We start from the raw sequence: 20,344 nt of genomic DNA, 5'->3' as shown, positions 1-20,344 counted from the left end.
AATGACTTGGGGAAATTGACAGACAAAAGATCACTGCATCTCAGTATGAATTAGAATAAAACATTTATTAATTAATATGTGTCAAGATTGCAGACAGTGAGGGAAAGAGCTTGTGACAGTCTGTTCTAAGAAGAGGGGAAGAGAATACTGTAATGCTCTGCGTTTCACCATTGCCCAAGGGTTCCAGCAGTGGCTAGGCCCATATTGTTTGGTGGCTGGTCTACCTGGGTTGCAGATCCTTGCTTCTTTTATCAAAGCTTTCAGGGATTATGTTTGAGCCACTGTTGAGAAGCTTTAAACTGTATTGTTTAGCACTGGCGTGATTTTGCAGAGTAGGGGACAGGGAAGGTTAGTCATGCGAGCTTCCTTCTGCTCACACAATACTGGATAGAACCCAGTAGAGACCATGGACAATGTGATGGAACAAACTGTTTCAAACAACTTGGACCTTACCTTCCTTTCCACAACAGGAACTTCCGGTGGCATTTCTTCCGTATTCCACTTCCGAATGAGGTCTGCAGGTGGTGTCTTTTTCAACTTTTCAGTGAGGTAATTCAAAAGAGCAGTGACAGATTTTACTGCCAAGACATGCAAAGTGTTCACTATAAGGTAGTCAGCAAGACGAATAAAGCTGAAAGGAAAGAACAATTCATTTTTACTGAAACTGAGACTTTGTGAGGAGTAAATGCAAAGCGAATACATTTGTGAATGTACAGACACTAGGATTACAGCCATCTCATTTGCAAGAAGCACTTCCGCTAAAATACATTCTTATACTGACCGCCAGGGCTGATTGGTTAACTGAGGTTTGGCGAGAACCTCCAGTGACTAACACAGGGAGCCAGGCCAGCCCAGACAGCTGGTGCGTCCCAAGGGGCCGCGGTGCTGCGCGCAAAGGGCACTCACAAAGAAGGTGTGAGCGCTCACTATTACACGTGAACCTGCAAAGACCCAAATACCAACCATGTCAGCCTTTCACAAGTAGCCCTTTTGCTGGCCTGTTCAGTATACGTCATTTTTTCAGGTTGGTCACCATAAGTATCTTTGTCAGAACGACGAAAAATGGCACTTCCAGTATTTAGTCTTGTTGTTACCATTGTTACCTGTTCTGGGGAAAATAAAAGCACATGTTACTGAAACCATTTCAAGTACTAAGCTAAACCAATATTTCTACAGTGATAAGAATCATTTCGCTCACACTCAGTTGATTATAGGGGCAGGGGAAGCAATTATTTGCTATATATAACAACATCTGGTACAATGCCATTAATAAATTTTGCTAAAATCCTATGTAGCAATTGGAGGCAAACCTAACATATTCAGTCTTAGACATTAAACTTTGTAATATTCTGTGATACCCTTCGCTGCAATTAATCAATGGCCCCATTTTCCATAGTTTACCCTTACATGAACAAGCCTGCTTCGATCTCAGGCATAAATGCTCCCTCCTTGCTCCAGCATGGCTGCAAGGAGTAGAAGTATCTGCTTTTAAGGTAAAAACTCCAGTTTTCTGCTAAGTCCAAACTGAGGAACTCTAGTTACTTAATGCTATTGTTTGTTAACAAGCCAGCATATATCACCATGTGAACCTGGCATGTTTTAACTAACCACAGTTCCCTAGACTCAGATGTCAAGGGGAACCAAGATTATTTCAAAATCAAGTGTTTGATCTTCTCTTCACACGTCTGAAGGGAGAAGAAACAGTGACAACATATGAGCTCAAAGTAAGAAATCAAGATAACAAACTCGTTCTAAAAGAATGGAAATGGTTTATTGAATATTTACAAATAAATTGTAAACAGATAAAAACATTAGCAGGATTATTGTAATAACCTGCAGTTTTACAAGAGTATATATTTACAGTAGATAATTAAATAAAATGAATTTGGATATGCATGAAAAATAAATTTTGCAGAAAAAGGGAGAAAGAAGTCAAATTTTGAAATGTTAAATGGATTGTAAAATTAATGAAATGTATAAATTTGAAAAAGTATAAATCAAAAACTAAAAAAAAAGCTTGTGCAGTTTCTTTCATTTATGTCTGAATTGGACTAATTCCTTGCAACTAGAATAAGGGCACCGAAATGTTTTTTAAATGTCACTTTTGTACCTGTACTCTCTGTTGCATAAAGGTAAGAATCAGGAGTGAAACCAGCTTCGAGCAGTGTAGTTCGACATGCACCTCCAACTACTTCTTTAGCTATTTCCCTGAACTCCGACAGATGAGATGCCACCTGAAAGGTACAGTGCAGTTAGAGAATAATTGATATTAAAGCTAAAAATAAGCTTTATATGAAATCTTGATAAATTGAACCAATGAAACCCACTTACATCTTTTAACTGGTTGAACTGAGTACCTTTAAATTCCATCAGGGTATACAAATAGCCCTTTTCAACTTGACAAAGTGCCATATCACTGAGCCGGTAACACATTTCTTGGATGTTAAGTATTGCTGGTCTCAGACACTGCAAAATAGTCAGAAAGTGTTAGTGAGACAAAAGCTAAAGTCCTAAAACTTTATTAGCATTGCCAGTATTTTGAAACAATGGGTTTCTGGAGGACCATGTATGGAATGGGTGCCCACAGTGCCCACTAAGGACGGGTGATCTTTGTTAATTCTCCATTCCTTCTGCAGCACCCTTAAAAACTTCTACAGAACAGAGTAAGAAACAGCAGAGGGGGCGGCTAGGGAACAGGATCAATGAAATTCAACTCCCCACTTTCTGTTAACATCTGCTGTATCAAAGGCCGTTCCATTCACAGAATAACTCCTGTAAATGGAAGAGTAACTTTTTAGATTACAAACTTCAGCAACTTTCTATACTGATTTATGTCTGGCATAACGGAACCCGAAGGTATGCTAATTTCAACATATCTCAGCAACAGGAAAATTGCAATATGAAACTAAATAATTTTAGCATGCATGTTTTTTATAATATAGTTTAGCATTAAAACCTCTGTAAAATAATAATAAAACTTATAATTGATTTTATATGCGGTACAGCTTTTGAGAGAAATAATCTGCTTCTCTTGGAGGGCAGCTGAGGGGAATGCTATAGGCCCATGGGTGGAGATGGGGGTCCACTGCTGAAGGCTTCCCCAGTCACTGTTCCACTGATGGTGGCAGCCAGGAATAAGGTATGTTTGGTATGTGTCGGGGAAGCCACGGAATTCAAAGTCCTCATTCTTCCAATATACCTCCAAAATAGGCCCAGAGCCACAACAGCCCCAGAGCTGACACTAAATTATCTCCAATTGAAGTAAACAGCTTAGATCCTAACTAGATGTCCCTTTCCATTCATGAATGGGATTGAGATCCAGCAGGGGATCATATCAGCTGAAAGCAGGAGGCAATTTTTGCCTATTCCTCCTTTAGCCCTCTGCACTGCCTCTTATGCCGGTTCAGGAAGTCATCTAATTCTCATGAGCAGATATGGGGAGGGGGGGGCAATGGGGATTACAATGAAAGTGTAGATGGTGAAAACTGCTTTTCTCTGCTTCCATGGGTGGGATTCTCGTGCAATACTCCTGCCAGGAAGGAGGAAAGGTGCATGAAAGAAAAAATTAAGCCAGCCACACATGCCCACCATCTACCCTGACCACAGCGAGCTACCAGGGCATTGAAGAGAATGAGGTGGTTACTCTGCCACAGATTGTGTACCTGAGTGTTCAAGGTCCTTCATATGCATTACTTCAATACACACACACACACACACACACACACACACACACACACCACAAAATTGAAATACATACAGCATTAACAATGAATAAGTTCTTCTGTAGAGCTTTGCGGTAAAAATGAATCGTCCTGGAGCGGACATGTTTCCTCCATACGTTAAAGGCCTTCCATTTGCGAAATATAGTGAATATAGTAATTTTGGAAAGTGCTCTGTGATATAGATATTCCTGCTCCCAGCGTTCAAGCTCCAGATATTCAACCTCTCCATTATACGTGTGAATAACTGCATTCGGGCTAATGGTGTAGTAGTCATTTTTGTTAACACAATCGTAAGTTACGATTCTAAAAGAGAAAGGAAAACATTTGAATTTAACAGAACTTGAGATCGGTGTTCTCCTATCGCTCCAATTCTGTTGCCAATTCTGTATTAATGGGAGGGGGAAAGCACAACGCCCCCAGCTATATCCAACCTATTTAATAAGCACAGGGAATGGGAGCCTGGGAGATGACCTTCTCTATGGCAGCACCTAAATTGTGGAATTACTCCCCACAAAGGTTCACGTAGCATCATCACTGTATCACTATTGTTGTATGCAGTGCTCTTTTTCTGGGGGGACGCAGGGGTGTGCATATCCCTAAACATTTTGTGAATCTAAGTTTGGCCTCATTGAGGTATTTCAATATGAGTAGGAAAATGAGAGTACCCCTAAACATTTTTTAAGGGGGGAAAGCACTGGCTGTATGCCAAATTCATAGCTCTTTATCCCAACCTTGGCATCGGCAAGGCATACATTTTAGGATCCACTCTATTCATCTGTTTGTATATTGTTTTAAAATTTTAATATTGTATTTTTATATTGTTGTAACCTGCCCTGGGACCTTACCATGAAGAGAGAATAAGCAATTAAAAATAACAACATCAACCCTTAAGCTGTACAAATTAATTGGTCTATTGACCAACTGTTTGAAAGCAACTCTCCCCTTTCTAAAGAAAAAAAAGAGCAAAGAAGCCAAGTTTTAAAATATGAGTGCAAGGCCTTGTTATTAGTATCATTCCATCAAAATATCCCTGATGCGAGTTCAGCAATACACCTATTGGAGAAGGAAAATATATCAAACAGTACACTATATGCTAGGTTTCATACCCCCCCCCCAACTGAGTAAAGACCACAAGTGAATAAGCCAGCATCAAAAAGGAAGCAGGTATTGTAATAAAGTAAAATTTTAATTCACATCAAAGTTAACATTACTGTATTTAAAACTGGGCATAATAAAATATAAATTGAGCAACTTACTTCAAGTTATAACAATCATATTCATTTGATGACCTAGGCACTGCAGGAGTCATGTATAGGAATCCAAGATGTTTGTTCTGACATATTGTTCTTACAATTTCTAGAGGGTCTGTGATATTAGCTTTAATTACATCTTCTGGTTCCTTAAATTTACGAACAGGAGAGGCACTTGGTAGGCAAGCACCTAATTTTACCACACTGCGTGGCTGTTTAGGAGGAGTGGGAACTCGTGCTGCCTTGTCACTCAGTAACTGTAAAAATAAAGTATAGATCACTGTTCACTTGAAAACTTCAAATTCTTATTGTTCAGTTGATTTCCCTAAAAAAAATTTTTTGCGACTTTTGAAAAACTCAGTATCTTCTTGAAGATACATATTTAAAATTATAAAACTGCCTCTATAACAATTATGTTAATAAGGGCTGGTTAACATGGCAATTGGCTTTTTTTTTTTACACAATGATGTGATTCATATGTGCACTAGCAGCAGCTATTTTGGGCTAGCATACTCCCCTTTCCACTCCTTCAGCACAATCGCAGGGAGACTTTCACTTCCTGTTTTCAACTAACCATTGTTTAATGTTATATCCATGTTATATTCATGTTGGAGGAACTCTGATTAGTTTAAACTTTGGTTCCTTTATGTGTGTTTGATGATCTTGGCTTGTTTCAACAAACCATACTTTAAACTAACCAGAGTTTTCCCCAGTTCACATCCCAGGTACCCAGAAACTGGTTTATTTAAAACAATAAGCAGATGCTTCCAACCTCCTTTTCATAACTATGCTAGAGAGGGAAAGGGTAAGAGGCAGTGTTTGCTGCTGTTTGTGCACATGTCAAATAATAGATTAGCTGCACATCCAAATTCAGCCAATGTGAAATAAATTTGTAGATTGGCTGAAAAATAATATACAATCTTTCAAAAGTTGTCACAGAAATAAAATACTGAAGGTGCAACCTGTTTCAGAGCTATTTAACACTAACATCATAAAAATAAAACAGAAATTGGAAAAAAAAAGAGAATTGACCGCAACTTGGCCTTAAAAAGAAGCCTGCCGTTCTGGGAAGATGAGAACCATTTACAACATGTTTTAATGCAACTTTTGATATAAGGAACAAGAGCAAACAGCCACAATCTCTTCTGTGCTGTTCCTCCCATCCGAAGTAGATATTGCAAATGGAACAATTGCTTCACTGTGTTAGTAAACCATGTCAGAGCAGTTCCAAATTTAGATAATGTGGGCAAATGTTGCCATGAATTGAATGATCCTTCCTTTTACCAAGAGAAAGAAACTAAGAGATTTGATTTTATGGATCCTTATATTTAAAAAGACTTGAAAAATCAATACAAGAAGCACCTTATAAAGCATATTTCACAGGTAATTTTTCATTAGCTCCAAGAACATACAGAATAACATTTGATTGTTACTTGTTCTATTTTTTCTTGAATTATGCGGTGCAAGCTCCCTTGAAAATGTTTTATTGAAAGACAAGTTTAAGCTGGGTTTTAAAAATAATAATAATAATAATAATCACAATATGCAAAAGGTGGGCGATACCTGTCTTTGCCTCATTAACTCTTGCTGAAGCTCAGCTAATGTTGGTTCCGGAGGAGGCCATTTTCTTTTCTCTGCTGAAGTAGTAGGTTTTAATACTCCAGCAGCTAATAATTTCTCCCTGTTCTGCTGGAATATATACTCAGGCTGCTTGTGTTGCTGATATATTTTTAATACAGGCTGCATTGAGGATTAGGAAAGAAAGTTTGAAATAAAATTATCCATGCACATGACAAATTTTATACCATTCAAATAAACAACAATCACAAATTAGGCTGGCGCAAATGTATCCATTCCGTTAATCATCATTAAGGTATCAGGAGGGATACATCTGCTCCAGTACAGTGTTTCAATTTAGCATGAAAGTGATCTAAAAATCCAAAATTGATCAAATAATAAACATCCAACAATAGTCCAACACAAACTCTAGTCATCACAAAAGGCAGTTGGGAATATCTGCCAGTTTACCAAACTTCTTCATGTTATTATTTTTTGCCACTGACATTTGTAAATGTCAGCGTCAGCTGTGGGTAATAGACTATTGTTATACTTGCACATATTTGCATAAACGAAGGAAACAGGATTACACGCATATTACTATGCAAGGGGTGCAGTTGAATGTAGGTAGAGGCAAGGCTTCCAGGGAACTTCATGGGAGTTCAGGATAAAATAAAATAAAGCCTTATGAAGTAGTTTCAAATCAACCTACCAGAGGCTCCAGTTTTATGGGCTGCTGTCGCTTTCTGGTTCTTTCTTGTGATTTTGTGTTATGTTCAAATTTCAGCGCTTCGGGATTTGCTTGCATCTGATTTGGAGCCGCAATAACCAGTCTTTTTTTAAATTCATTTCTTGTAAATGAATCTTTCCCACTTGAAGACGAGCGTTCTTCACTTAAACTGCCTTGCTCATTCCTGCTATCTGCATCTTCCGAAGGTTGTGGCGTAGATTGTATGGATGGCAATGCCACCCTTTTAGGCATTATTCCTTGAAAATGACACACATCATTGCTGAAGTTTAATTTAATGACACTATCTCATTATTTTTAACCTTTGACAGAATATTCTGAACGATCCAATAGTAAGAAACAACAGCACAGGAAAATTAGCTGCCACAAAACTGTAATAGGAGAGACAAATCAACCTGATCATTATTAAACAGACTTGAGGAGCAGCAAACTGTCTAGAGTGCTTTGTTGGCTTGAAGAATCGCCCTTGGGTAAGTAAAATATTTGATCATTTTTATTCTATAAAAATAAAATAAAAATATTATTATAAAGGAAAGGGATGCTTGAATATCTAAAAGTAGTATTTGCCATTTTTATTTATAAATTGTGTGTGTCAAATTCCATTAATTTCAGTGGAACTTCTTTCCAAAACAAACACAGAATTCAAACCCCTCTCTCACACATCTCCTCCTTTTTTTGTTTTATGCTGTTTTGATGCTGTATTTTAATTTTGGTTTAAAAAATGTAAAGGTAAAGGACCCCTGACAATTATGGTAAGTCCAGTCGCAAATGACTCTGAGGTTGTGGTGCTCATCTCGCTTTACTGGCAGAGGGAGCCGGTGTTTGTCTGCAGACAGTTTTTCCAGGTCATGTGGCCAGCATGACTAGGCTGCTTCTGGCGAAACCAGAGCAGTGCATGGAAACGCTGTTTACCTTCCCGCCGGAGCAGTACCTATTTATCTACTTGCACTTTGACATGCTTTCGAACTGCTAGGGTGGCAGGAGATGGGACAGAGCAGCGGGAGCTCACCCCGTCACGGGGATTCGAACCACAAACCTTCCGATCGGCAAGCCCAAGGCTCAGTGATTTAGACCAGTGGTCCTCAACCTTGGGCCTCCAGATGTTTTTGGCCTACAACTCCCATGATCCCTAGCTAGCAGGACCAGTGGTCAGGGATGATGGGAACTGTAGTCTCAAAAACATCTGGAGGCCCAAGGTTGAGGACCACTGATTTAGACCACAGCACCACCCGCGCTGTTTAGATTTGTATTTTTCTGCAAATCTAATCCCTGGGGATTCTGAGCAGTTTATAAATACTTCTAATAAATAAATACCTTACAAATATTTATACTGCTTTGCTTTCCTTCTTTTAGTATATCATTTGTGCTATCCAGTATTTTTAAATCATTCAAAGTACTTTTCAATTTTTTCTGCATAGATTCAGTTTAGGTACACATGGATTATTCTGTTGGTATTGCAATGGTGGTACAATATAGGCAAGGAATCCGACACACGTGCATATGGTGGAAATAACAAATGAACTGGCACACACAGGGGATGCAAACCTAGCGTTCATTAAGGCCTTCATTGGCTCCTACAGCCAGAAGCCCCAGATGCTGAGCTTTTTTTTTTAAAGCAAGTCTCCAGTCGTTTTAGAAATAAATTTATGGAACAAAATATGCAGGTACCTTTCTATGCAATTTATGTGAAAGAAGCACATTTGGCTGCTCCCACCTATCCCACTGATATAGTTCCAATGCAAAAAAGAACGTTTTGAGAGGGCAGGATGGAGTGGGGGAGGTTGAACCTGTTGGAATTCTCTTTTAGAATATATATTTTTTGACAGATGAGCTGGGACACACAAACCCCGAAGGAAGTTAGTCATATCTGCAGCCCCACCCATTATAGTACTGTTTGCTTGGGGAGGGGCTGTTGTTCTGTTGCCATTTTTAACAGAGGAAGTAGAAAGAAGGACAACGAGCACTAGAAAAGCCCCTATAGCTTTAACAGTAGGTCAGAAGAAAATATTTCCATGTGTGTGAGGTTGCTTATCCAGGCAAGAGAAGCTGGACCTGCTATAAATCCCTCTTCTATAGAACTATTATTTATTTAACAAAACTTATTTGCTGCTTGATCGCATGAAAACCTTTAAGTCATTTTAGATAGATAGATAGATAGATAGATAGATAGATAGATAACACACACACACAAAACCATTAAAATTATCCAATTAAAAAACAGGTATTTTACTACTAAAGATATAAGCCCTTTGGTGTAGAAAAGTGAGGAAAGAGGGATAGATAGATGTGAGAAAAAACAAAACACCACACTGGATATGGGTCCCCTGTTGCAGGTTGGGATCAGCAGTGAGACCTGAATACAATAGTTCTAAATTGCTGGAGCCTTAGTCCTGTTTCACATGGCATCAACCCCATAGGCCCACACTTTTCACCAATGAAGGCACATGCAATTTCTCCTTAAGCAGTCACCCTCCTCCAAAAAGCAAGTCTTCCACTATCTGGCGATGGGCGTGGCTTGAGATTGGATTGTGTTGGAAGCTGCCCAGAGTGGCTGGGGTAGCCACATTCCCATTGCCTAGATTGTGCTGCAACGGGGGCAGAGTGATGCATCTGTGCTTTTTCTGGAGGTACTCAAGAGCATGTTGTACTGGCACCTTTTTTCTTTCTAGAAGAAAAGCACTGGTTCAAAGTGTGGCACCTTTTTTCTAGAAGAAAAGCACTGGTTAATAGTGTGGCACCTTTTTTCTATAAGAAAAGCGCTGGTTAAAAGCATGGCACCTTTTTTCTATATGAAAAGCGCTGGTTAAAAGTGTGGCACCTTTTTTTCCAGAAGAAAAGCGCTGGTTAATAGTGTGGCACCTTTTTTCTAGAAGAAAAGCGCTGGTTAATAGTGTGGCACCTTTTTTCTAGAAGAAAAGCGCTGGTTAATAGTGTGGCACCTTTTTTCTAGAAGAAAAGCGCTGGTTAATGGTGTGGCACCTTTTTTCTAGAAGAAAAGCACTGGTTAAAAGTGTGGCACCTTTTTTTCTAGAAGAAAAGCGCTGGTTAATAGTGTGGCACCTTTTTTCTAGAAGAAAAGCGCTGGTTAATGGTGTGGCACCTTTTTTCTATATGAAAAGCACTGGTTAAAAGTGTGGCACCTTTTTTCTAGAAGAAAAGCACTGGTTAAAAGTGTGGCACCTTTTTTTCTAGAAGAAAAGCGCTGGTTAATAGTGTGGCACCTTTTTTCTAGAAGAAAAGCGCTGGTTAATGGTGTGGCACCTTTTTTCTAGAAGAAAAGCGCTGGTTAATAGTGTGGCACCTTTTTTTCTAGAAGAAAAGCACTGGTGCTGGTGCTGATGATAGCTGCTCATATGGAAGGCAACGGGTGGAGTGGTTAAAGTGTTGGGCTAGGGGGCCTGGGAGACCAGGGTTCAAATCCCACTTGCCCATTAAGCTCACGGGGCGACCAAAGGCCAGCCACTGTCCCTTCACCTATCCTACCTCACAGGGTTGTTGTGAGGTGGAATGGTGCGAGCTCCTTCAATGCACTAAACAAACAAACAAACAACAACAAACAAGGGGGGGGGAGACGGCCAGTGATGAATGGTGCAGCAGAGACAAAATACCTTTTGCCCAAAGGGAGAGCTTTCAAAAAGTCGCGGGCCGGTGCCGCGAAGTCCGAGCGCTCCCACTTCTTCGCATTCAAGAAAAGGAAAGAAAGCAGCAGCAACTTCTCCGCTCCCCAGAGAGTCCTCCTGTTGCCAGGCAACCGCCCTCCTAACTCAATTTCCCGTGGTTCCTCGGGCGGGACGCGGAGGAGGAGGAGGGTCTCCATGGTTACTGGAAGCGACGGCTCGCGCGCTTTCCCTCGCAGCAGTCAATCAAGGCAGAGACGCCCGCCCTCGTTTTCTCGCCCGTCGAAACTTACAAGCGCGGGAAGGGCATCCAGCTCCCTTCAGCTTTTACCCGTGCCGTACAGCTGCCTCCCCTCAGCAACCGAAGCCTTTCCTCTCCAACCATTTGCGCATGGTTATCGTTATAATTCAGCCAGATTGCCTACCTCGTTGTAAAACAACACGCTGGCGCGCTACAAGCACTTCCAATATACTTATCTATGATGCTTAAACAGTACTGTACAACAAATGTAGACATACTGCAAGGAAGGCAGCGGGCGGCACTCTCGGCAGAAAATGCCTTTCTAAAAACCCCGCCGAAGTATTGCCAGGAGTCCGACGCAACGCCACCAGCTGCCTGCATTGCATTTTGCTACTGTATTTCCTTTGTGCCTAGCCGGGGTTTAGAGGTCTGTCTGATCTAACCGAAGGCAACGTGCTGCTCTTTCCTCCCAAATCCTATTCCCCACATCGCTTGGGCGACATCTAGTGTCAAAGCCTAGGGTTGAAAGTGCCTTCGTATTTTTTAATTACAGTGGTACCTCGGTTTATGAACACAATTGGTTCCGGAAGTCTGTTCATAAACTGAAGCGTTCATAAACTGAAGCGAACTTTCCCATTGAAAGTAATGGAAAGTGAATTAATCCGTTCCAGACGGTCCGCGGAGTAAGCGTTCATAAACTGAAGCGGACTTTCCCATTGAAAGTAATGGGAAGTGGATTAATCCGTTCCAGATGGGTCCATGGAGTACTTAAACTGAAGCGTTCATAAACTGAAGCATGGGTGTAATTGGTTCCGGAAGTCTGTTCATAAACTGAAGCGTTCATAAACTGAAGCGAACTTTCCCATTGAAAGTAATGGAAAGTGAATTAATCCGTTCCAGATGGGTCCGCGGCGTTCATAAACCGAAAATTCATAAACCGAGGTGTTCATAAACCGAGGTTCCACTGTATTATTATTTGGCAGGGCTTCGTAACGTGTTTACTGCAGATGCGACGTGCTGTTCGCTCAAACTGTCGGGTGAAAATGCAAGCAGCCGCTTTCCATAACGGAAATGTAGCGTGAGAAGAGTCAGGCTGGCACGCTTCGCCGACAAATTCATGAAAATTAACAATCAGCAATTTCGACAGACACACAGACAGCATATAAAATATTAATGCACGCTAAAATCCTTCTGAATGCCCAAGCTACACAGAGAGATACCATGCTATGCTAGTGCTTATATCCTGTTTCTTGAAAATGAATAAAATTTAAAATATAATTTAAAAAACGGAATAAACTGTTATGTGAAATAAAATAGAAAACAAACAAAAACAAGGAAGTTCTCAAACCACAGAACTCAACGATAGTATTTATATACAGTACTTAAAATATCAAAACCTTCCTTACATTTTCTGCTGGCAATATTTTTTTTCAAATCAAATCCGTATCTTTGGGGGGGGTGGGGGTTTCCATCTTTGTCCTCACTCTTATCAAGTAGGTTGATTTAATTTGAAAGTTCTGTAGATTCATTAAACCAATTATTTCATAAGCCTCTTCATAAATAATTGCAACACAGGAAGAAATCAATAATGAGAACTAATTATTCCAGAATGACTACAGATCTTGGTTCTATACGCACAAATGAGATTCATTAGAATTCCTCAGGTGCTGCAAAGGCAAATAGAACCAGTCCCAATGCAGCTTGCACTCAGCACCAGGTGCAAACAGCATCAAATGCGAGCCTCGAAATGATAAAGTGCTATTTGCAAGTCCCACAGCCAAGGAGCAGTCTTCTTCTTTTGCACTAGGGTGCTCTTTAATTTCAGCACCCAGTTTTCTGTTCAGCTCATATCCATGCTAAGGTGCCTGCCTTTTTCTCTGACAGGGACTCAAGGCAGCTTGCAGATAAAACAGGCAAACTCCACTCCCTCCATCTGCCAAAAGAGGCTTGTCTCGCACACTGGACAAAAGTGGTTCCCCCTCCCTGCTCCATTCAAAACAGTCTGATTCCAGCAGCAAGCAGCAAGGTGACTGTGTGCATTTCTGATTCCACCCACCCACCCAAGTTCTATCACTCTGAGAAATAAATATATACTGGAGACGAAAAAGGGTGTCTTTATTTATTATCACTGTTGTATTAGGATTTCTAAGGCTTTGCCAGTACCCGGTTCATCCACTTGGCTCCTGAACCTGCCTCTGTCCATAGCTGCTTCAAGGCAAAATTAAGGTTAGGCAGAGATCACAGAGGTAGAAAACATAACAGGCAAGATGACCAGTAGAGGAACAAGACAAAGGAGGCGCAGCATTTGCATCCCATTTAAAAATCTTTTAACGGATAGTCACCAGCTCCAGGCTAGGATCTAGCAACCCTTTTGAAAGGGCAGGAAAAATAAAACACTTGCTTATCTCAGAAATGGTTCAAATTACGCTGGAGAGAGGAGCAAGCTTTTGAGCTGTCATACACACCAATATTTAAGAGGCAAAGCTTTTCCTGACATGAAAAAGATAACTATTGTGAAAAGCATCACCTCCTAAAGACTGTGTGTGTGTGTTCAGCTATTGCTAAAAACACAGGAATGGGTCCAGTAAAAAGTGACACGTATCAAGAGTACAGAGGTAGGGGGCAGAAAAGGCAGTGGTAACAGATGGTTGTGTGGATCTGCAAAAAGCAGAAAACACTTCATTCCAAACAGTACAATTTTGGCCAAATTAATACCTTCAAGTCCAAGTTCCTATTGCTTTGAGAAGCTCAAAGCTCGTTATAGCATCCACAAGAGACCACATGGAAACAACAAACAAATCCCCAAATTGTTTTCAAGTCAGTTTCATACAGCTAAATAACAGCTATGTTACATATACATTCCCCAAAATCATCATGGGATAACATGAAAGAATTCTTCTGCAAGAGAAGGATAAATAATGGCTTTCATCAAAAACATCTTCTCCTGTATTTGGGCACGGTCAAATCAGTTAATCATGTTAATGGTCCAGATTCAGGAAAAGGATGAGGCAAAAAAATAAAAAAAAATCCATATAGATGATCTGCCCTTCAGAAAAGTTGTTCTTTTCTCCTTTCACCCCAGATCCTTTGAAAAAAAGATAAGAATGTGCAGTTCTACTCCAGCATCAGTATAATCACTGAGGGCAACATCAAAGTCAATATCATGGTAGAGAAGAACAGAAATAGCCCACTGGAGCAGTTGGTGTCTGCCTGGATGTGACTGGATCGCCCGTGGCCTCGTGGCTGAGGCTCGACAGTAATGTACCCATTAATTATACGAATCCGTGGAGGTGGATCAGTGGTACTACAAGGAAGAAAGAGAAAGAGCAACTTGTCATTCACACACAAAATAAACACATGCCAAAAGGTGCATTTGTACCATAAGGTAGAATTGCACGGTACAGTATATATTACAAGAAATATAGGGATTCTGTCAAATATGGCAGCTTAAAATCGAGTTCTCCCCACTCCCTTCTGTAATATATAGTAAAGTATACCCCATCTCCTGATGTCACCACCTGTGCATTTACCTGTCCTCAGTAGTCCCAGCCAACGGCACTTAGTGGGTGCAGGAAAATGCACAAGCCTTACAGGATAGGACCCAGGGTTTCACTATACATTAAACAGCGGGAAGAACTTCACATGCACTGTTGCTTGTGATAGCAAGCCCAGGTTTCTCTTAACTGTAGCTCCATCCCAATATCTAGTACCACTTCACGTGAATTATCTAAGTGCCCCTTACAACTAGGCTTGTCACCTGCTCCTTATTTCCAGGACAAATTCCTTATTTAGGATTAAAATGTAGTGTCATCACCTTCTTGGGTTACTACAATGCACTCTCCTCCAGACCTATACCTCTTCTTCCAATATATAGAGCACTTTCCCTATAGCACGTTAACAGGATTTTGGAGACTCCATTAAAAAAAAAGCTTCTTAAAATGGCGCTACACCTAGTGTTGCCAGATCTTACGCTGGTACTGTGTACCTTACCATACCCACTTATTTTTCTTTCGGTCCTTTCTGAGCCACAGCTGTTTCCTCAGGTAGCACATGGTTGGCCAGAGCTAATCTATATGGTGCTGGAGGAGACTCTTGAGAGTCCCATGGACTGCAAGAAGATCAAACCTATCCATTCTGAAGGAAATCAGCCCTGAGTGCTCCCTGGAAGGACAGATCGTGAAGCTGAGGCTCCAATACTTTGGCCACCTCATGAGAAGAGAAGACTCCCTGGAAAAGACCCTGATGTTGGGAAAGATTGAGGGCACTAGGAGAAGGGGACGACAGAGGACGAGATGGTTGGACAGTGTTCTCGAAGCTACGAACATGAGTTTGACCAAACTGCGGGAGGCAGTGCAAGACAGGAGTGCCTGGCGTGCTATGGTCCATGGGGTCACGAAGAGTCGGACACGACTAAACGGCTAAACAGCAATCTACATCGACCAGCACGACCTTAATGTTTGAAGTTCTCTGTCTCACCAATCTGAAAAGCCTTTCCCTATTTATTTATTTTTGCACGCTTTGAGCCTTCCCCTTGGTGTGAGAATATAGATACAATAAAGGTAGCACATATGGATGTAGGATAGCAAGGAAAGCCAAATCTGAAGAGGCCAGCAAAATTAAGAGATGTCCACAAAGCTCAGGTGAGCAGAGGGAAAGAGCCAAGGCAGCAGCCACTCATACAAAGAAGTGTGAGCATCTCATTCTACAGCATGGGTAGGCAAACTAAGGCCCGGGGGGCTGGATCCGGCCCAATCACCTTCTCAATCCAGCCCGCAGACGGTCCAGGAATCAGCGTGTTTTTACGTGAGTAGAATGTGCCCTTTTATTTAAAATGCATCTCTGGGTTATTTGTGGGGCATAGGAATTCGTTCATTATTATTTTTCCTTCAAAATATAGTCCAGCCCCCCCCCCCAAAAGGTCTGAGGGACAGTGGACCGGCCTCCTGCTGAAAACGTTTGCTGACCTCTGTTCTACAGCCTGGAGCAAAAAACTGACATCAGCTTGAATTACCTCCTGCCCACCTCATCTTAAAACTCTTGAGATACAAATTGTCGTCAAATTCCAGGCAAAAACTGGAGTGCCAAACCAATAAAATAAAAAGCATATTAATTTCAATTATGCCAGACTGCTTGTGCCATCCGGCTGCCATGCTCTGTTTCAGCTTTCAACTGGCCAAATGCATTAAGCAAAAGGAAAAAAGTGGGGGAAAGGGTGGGGTGGGGTGGGGAGAAGGCTTTGGGAATTTGAAAGCAATTAGTACCCCTTTTAAACACTTACCTCCCTGTAGCTAAAAGCCCCCCCCCCCCCAGGACATTCACACACCAGTGGAAAGGAGCCAGCTGGCAATTTAACAGTAGAGCAGTAGTGACAGCAAAGAAAAAAAAACTATACGAGAGCCCAGGCCAAAAGCAATGCAGTGAGACCAACTGCATAACTGCACGAAATTGGCAGCTCGGCCCTTCTTTGTTCATTGCTCCAAGTTATTAAAGGCCCAGCCCCAAACACAGAAGAGTGACAGTTTATAATCTAAACTGCCAAGGATTTCTTCCTATATTTTCAGAAATTTGCGTAAAGCGTTTGATTTTTGCTAGGATGTTAAACAGGGATTGCGGGAGGGGGGGGCAGTTGCCTTGTTCCTTATATTTCTATAGTGACTGACAGCTACTGCTGCTAATAATAGTAATACCGGTAATTATAACCACAACAATAGAGAGCTTCTGATTATATTCTTATTTACCCCCTATGAAAGATAACCAGACACTCTCTAATTGGTTTTCCTGGATTTATTTCTGTTGAGATCTATCTGTCACAGGATATTTGCATTTACTGCCCCAAGCTTTTATGATCTTCTGCTTATTATCATATTTTCAATTTCAGCATTAAGGAGCTCCCCTTTGTTGTTTTCTTGTTGGTGTGGATATGTCCCTTATTTTCCCTTCTGCCTCAATAACATAACTTGCCCGTTTAGGAACTGTGAGGTAGTGGCACGTTTAAGTAGTTCAGGCCTACAACTAGATCTGAACCAGGGACTTATTGGCTCACAGGTCACACACACTGCATTACACCAGCTATACACAATCATGAAGACGAATAATAATAATAATAATAATAATAATAATAATAATAATAATAATTTATTTATACCCCGCCCATCTGGCCAGGTTCCCCCAGCCACTCTGGGCGGCTTGCAACAAAACATTAAAATACAGAAATCAAACATTAAAAGCTTCCCTAAACAGGGCTGCCTTGAGATGCCTTCTAAAGGTCTGGTAATTGTTGTTCTCTTTGACCTCTGGTGGGAGGGCATTCCACAGGGTGGGTGCCACTACCGAGAAGGCCCTCTGCCTGGTTCCCTGTAACTTGGCTTCTCGTAGCGAGGGAACCGCCAGAAGACCCTCGGCGCTGGACCTCAGTGTCCGGGCAGAACGAAGCAGTGCAGAAGACGTAGCCAATTTGATGCCCTCCAGTTGCTGGATGCCAATATCTGTCAGCCCCAGACAGCATCACCAACACTCAAAAAATATGGGGAGATGTAGTCCAACAACATCTGCAGGGCACCAGGTTGGCTAACCCTGCAGATGATGACTTGGGTCATAATCAGGCACGCCAACTCATCATAGCAGGGGGGTCTTGGGCCCCTCAATATTTGCTGGCAGGGGGCTGGGACCTTTAAATGTTGAGGGGGCAGAGGAGGCCGAGTGCAACATCATATGTGCAACATGCTCAGCCTCCTCCCAACCACCTGTGTCACGTGTGTGTGACATCATACACCCGCCATCACATCGTAGGGAAGAGATTGAGCAGGGAGCCCAGAGCAGCGCGGCTTCCTCTCTCACACTCAGCCTTTGAATCACGCCACGCTGGGCTCCCCGCTCAGTCTCCTCCTGACGATGTGCATGCGTTGCCCGTCACACGTATGACATCACACATGTCATGCACGCCAGCCCCCCCCCCCAATCTGGAGCACAAGACAGCGCCTCTGGTCACAACAAAAAGCCTCACCTGATTAACCCTGCTGCTGTGCGGCAGCTGAAACCACTGCCCAGTAGGGGGAAGCTGGCATTGCTAGCCTCAATTGCTCAAGAGCATCATACTCTGCCTCAACCTGCTCATTACCTTTCCTCGATGCGCACCCAGAGGTCATTGAACTGGCGCAAGCGCTGCTTCTTCTGCTGCTTCTTTTTCTTCTTTTTGTATTTCCTGTCCACTTTGTCCAGCAGGTCAATGCTTTCTGGCAGAAGCAAATGAGGCAGCAGCTCGTCCTCGTCCTCCTCCTCCTCTTTCTGCGGATGTTGCTGGGGAGAGTGGAGCTCCTGAGAGATGATGTAGGAGGCATATTCCGGGGAAGATGAAGAGAGGGAAGACAGTGCCTTCTGATGCTTCCCACTAGAGAGAAAAAGAAAATGTTGTTGAAAGGAATTTGAGGGAGGATGGTTGGGTACATGAATGTCTTCCATATATATAGAGAGAGAGAAGAGAAGAGAGAGAGAGAAACCTGCTAGGAGTATTTTTCAGTCTACTGTATATCGTTGCAAATATCTTGCCTCACTGAAAATTCCAACGAGAGTTCAACAACAGTACAAACTACCTGTTCCTTTTTTCTTTTTTCTTTCAAAAGCTCAATCTTAATAGCTTGGTGCTACCGTGTTTCCCCCTTTTTAAGACGGAGTCATAATATAAGCCATGGCAGGATTTTAAAGCCTTTGTAAAATATAAGACATACCCCGAAAATAAGCCATGCCTGCAGGGTCGGCGCCCAGCAGCGCTGGGCATGGGAGAGAGGAGACTGAGCAGCCACTGTGGCATTGCGCTGCCAGAGACTCGCAGCCACTGAGGAGCTTGCGGCGCCGGGGCTTGCAGGCGGCTCTCGCCTTGCCGCCCTTTCTCCTGTTCCCGGGGGAGACGTGGCTTCTATTCCCCATTGCCAAGGAAACAGCCCGGGGGAGAGACGCCAGAGCTGAGGCGCCCCCCGCCCGCGGATCCCACGTGCCGCCGAAAACGGCAATGCTTAGGGCCCCCCACTCCTCGCCCGAAGTGGAGTAAGGCCCCCTGAGCGGTCCAGGGCTTGCTTCCGAATGCGCAGGGACAGGGCTGCGCTGTTAAACTCTTAGCAAACTCCTTGCCCAAAAGAAAGCTGTCCTGCAGAGTGCCGGATCGAGGAGCCGGTCTGCCGGGTCGGCGTCCAGCAGCTCCGCACGAAGCACGAGGAGCCGGTCTGCTGGGCACCCAGCAGCGCCGCGCGGAGCACCGGATCGAGGAAGCGGCCTGCCGGGTCGGCGTCCAGCAGCTCCGCACGAAGCACCGCCTCCTCAATCCAGCGCCGCGCTGCTGGGCGCTGACTCTGCAGACCGGCGGTGCTCCGCGCGGCGCTGCTGGGCGCCAACCCGGGAGGCCGCCAGATCGAGGAAGCGGCCTGCCGGGTCGGCGCCCAGCAGCTCCGCACGAAGCACCGCCTCCTCAATCCAGCGCCGCGCTGCTGGGCGCTGACTCTGCAGACCGGCTCCTCGATCCGGCACTCTGCAGGACAGCTTTCTTTTGGGCAAGGAGTTTGCAAAGAGTTTAACAGCGCAGTCCTGTCCCTGCGCATTCGGAAGCAAGCCCTGGACCGCTCGGGGGGCCTTACTCCACTTCGGGCGAGGAGTGGGGGGCCCTAAGCATTGTCGTTTTCGGCGGCACGTGGGATCCGCGGGCGGGGGGCGCCTCAGCTCTGGCGTCTCTCCCCCGGGCTGTTTCCTTGGCAATGGGGAATAGAAGCCACGTCTCCCCCGGGAGCAGGAGAAAGGGCGGCAAGGCGAGAGCCGCCCGCAAGCCCCGGCGCCGCAAGCTCCTCAGTGGCTGCGAGTCTCTGGCAGCGCGATGCCGCAGTGGCTGCTCAGTCTCCTGCTCTCTCCAGTGTCCAGCACCGGCGCAGCTGGGCACCGACCCTGCAGGCTGCCTCCGGAACCCAGCAGCAGCAACGCTGGCTGCCGTAGTTACAGTTAAAAAAAAATTAAAAAGACACCCCCCCCCCCGAAAATAAGCCATAGGCTTATTTTCTTGGGTAAAATAAATATAAGACGGTGTCTTAAAATGTGGGAAACACGGTAGTTATAAGGTAAAGGTAAAGGGATAATAATAAGTTGTTGTTGTTGTTGTTGTTATTATTATTATTATTAGCCTTTCTCAGGATCAGACGGCAACTTTCCACTTAAGAATGCAATGCCCCCTA

The 20,344-nt window shown here is 43.3% G+C and overlaps 2 protein-coding genes across 3 annotated transcripts in view; both read right to left on the bottom strand.

Annotated features, from left to right (window-relative positions):
• DNAH6 (dynein axonemal heavy chain 6) overlaps window positions 1-11,043 on the bottom strand; it is a 116,200-nt gene extending 105,157 nt beyond the window's left edge. The window contains exons 1-9 of the mRNA XM_035141059.3: window positions 10,886-11,043; window positions 7,242-7,516; window positions 6,536-6,712; window positions 4,979-5,229; window positions 3,758-4,025; window positions 2,332-2,466; window positions 2,111-2,234; window positions 964-1,108; window positions 454-631 (exon numbers count right to left, since the gene is read on the bottom strand). Of these exons, the coding sequence (XP_034996950.3) occupies window positions 454-631; window positions 964-1,108; window positions 2,111-2,234; window positions 2,332-2,466; window positions 3,758-4,025; window positions 4,979-5,229; window positions 6,536-6,712; window positions 7,242-7,511 (1,548 nt within the window). The 5' untranslated portion in view covers window positions 7,512-7,516; window positions 10,886-11,043. The remainder of the gene's footprint in view (window positions 1-453; window positions 632-963; window positions 1,109-2,110; window positions 2,235-2,331; window positions 2,467-3,757; window positions 4,026-4,978; window positions 5,230-6,535; window positions 6,713-7,241; window positions 7,517-10,885) is intronic.
• Window positions 11,044-13,241: 2,198 nt separating this feature from the next.
• TRABD2A (TraB domain containing 2A) overlaps window positions 13,242-20,344 on the bottom strand; it is a 66,721-nt gene continuing 59,618 nt past the window's right edge. For both annotated transcript variants that reach the window (XM_035097388.3, XM_060268904.2), the window contains 2 exons: window positions 18,253-18,522; window positions 13,242-14,439 (listed from right to left, as the gene is read on the bottom strand). In XM_035097388.3, coding sequence (XP_034953279.1) covers window positions 14,250-14,439; window positions 18,253-18,522 — 460 coding nt within the window. In that variant the 3' untranslated portion in view covers window positions 13,242-14,249. The remainder of the gene's footprint in view (window positions 14,440-18,252; window positions 18,523-20,344) is intronic.

The sequence above is a fragment of the Zootoca vivipara genome, chromosome 15 (genome assembly GCF_965207765.1).
Source record: "Zootoca vivipara chromosome 15, rZooViv2.hap1.1, whole genome shotgun sequence".
NCBI lineage: Eukaryota > Metazoa > Chordata > Lepidosauria > Squamata > Lacertidae > Zootoca > Zootoca vivipara.
Note: the sequence above shows the minus strand (reverse complement) of the source record. Positions and strands in the feature narration are given on the sequence as shown.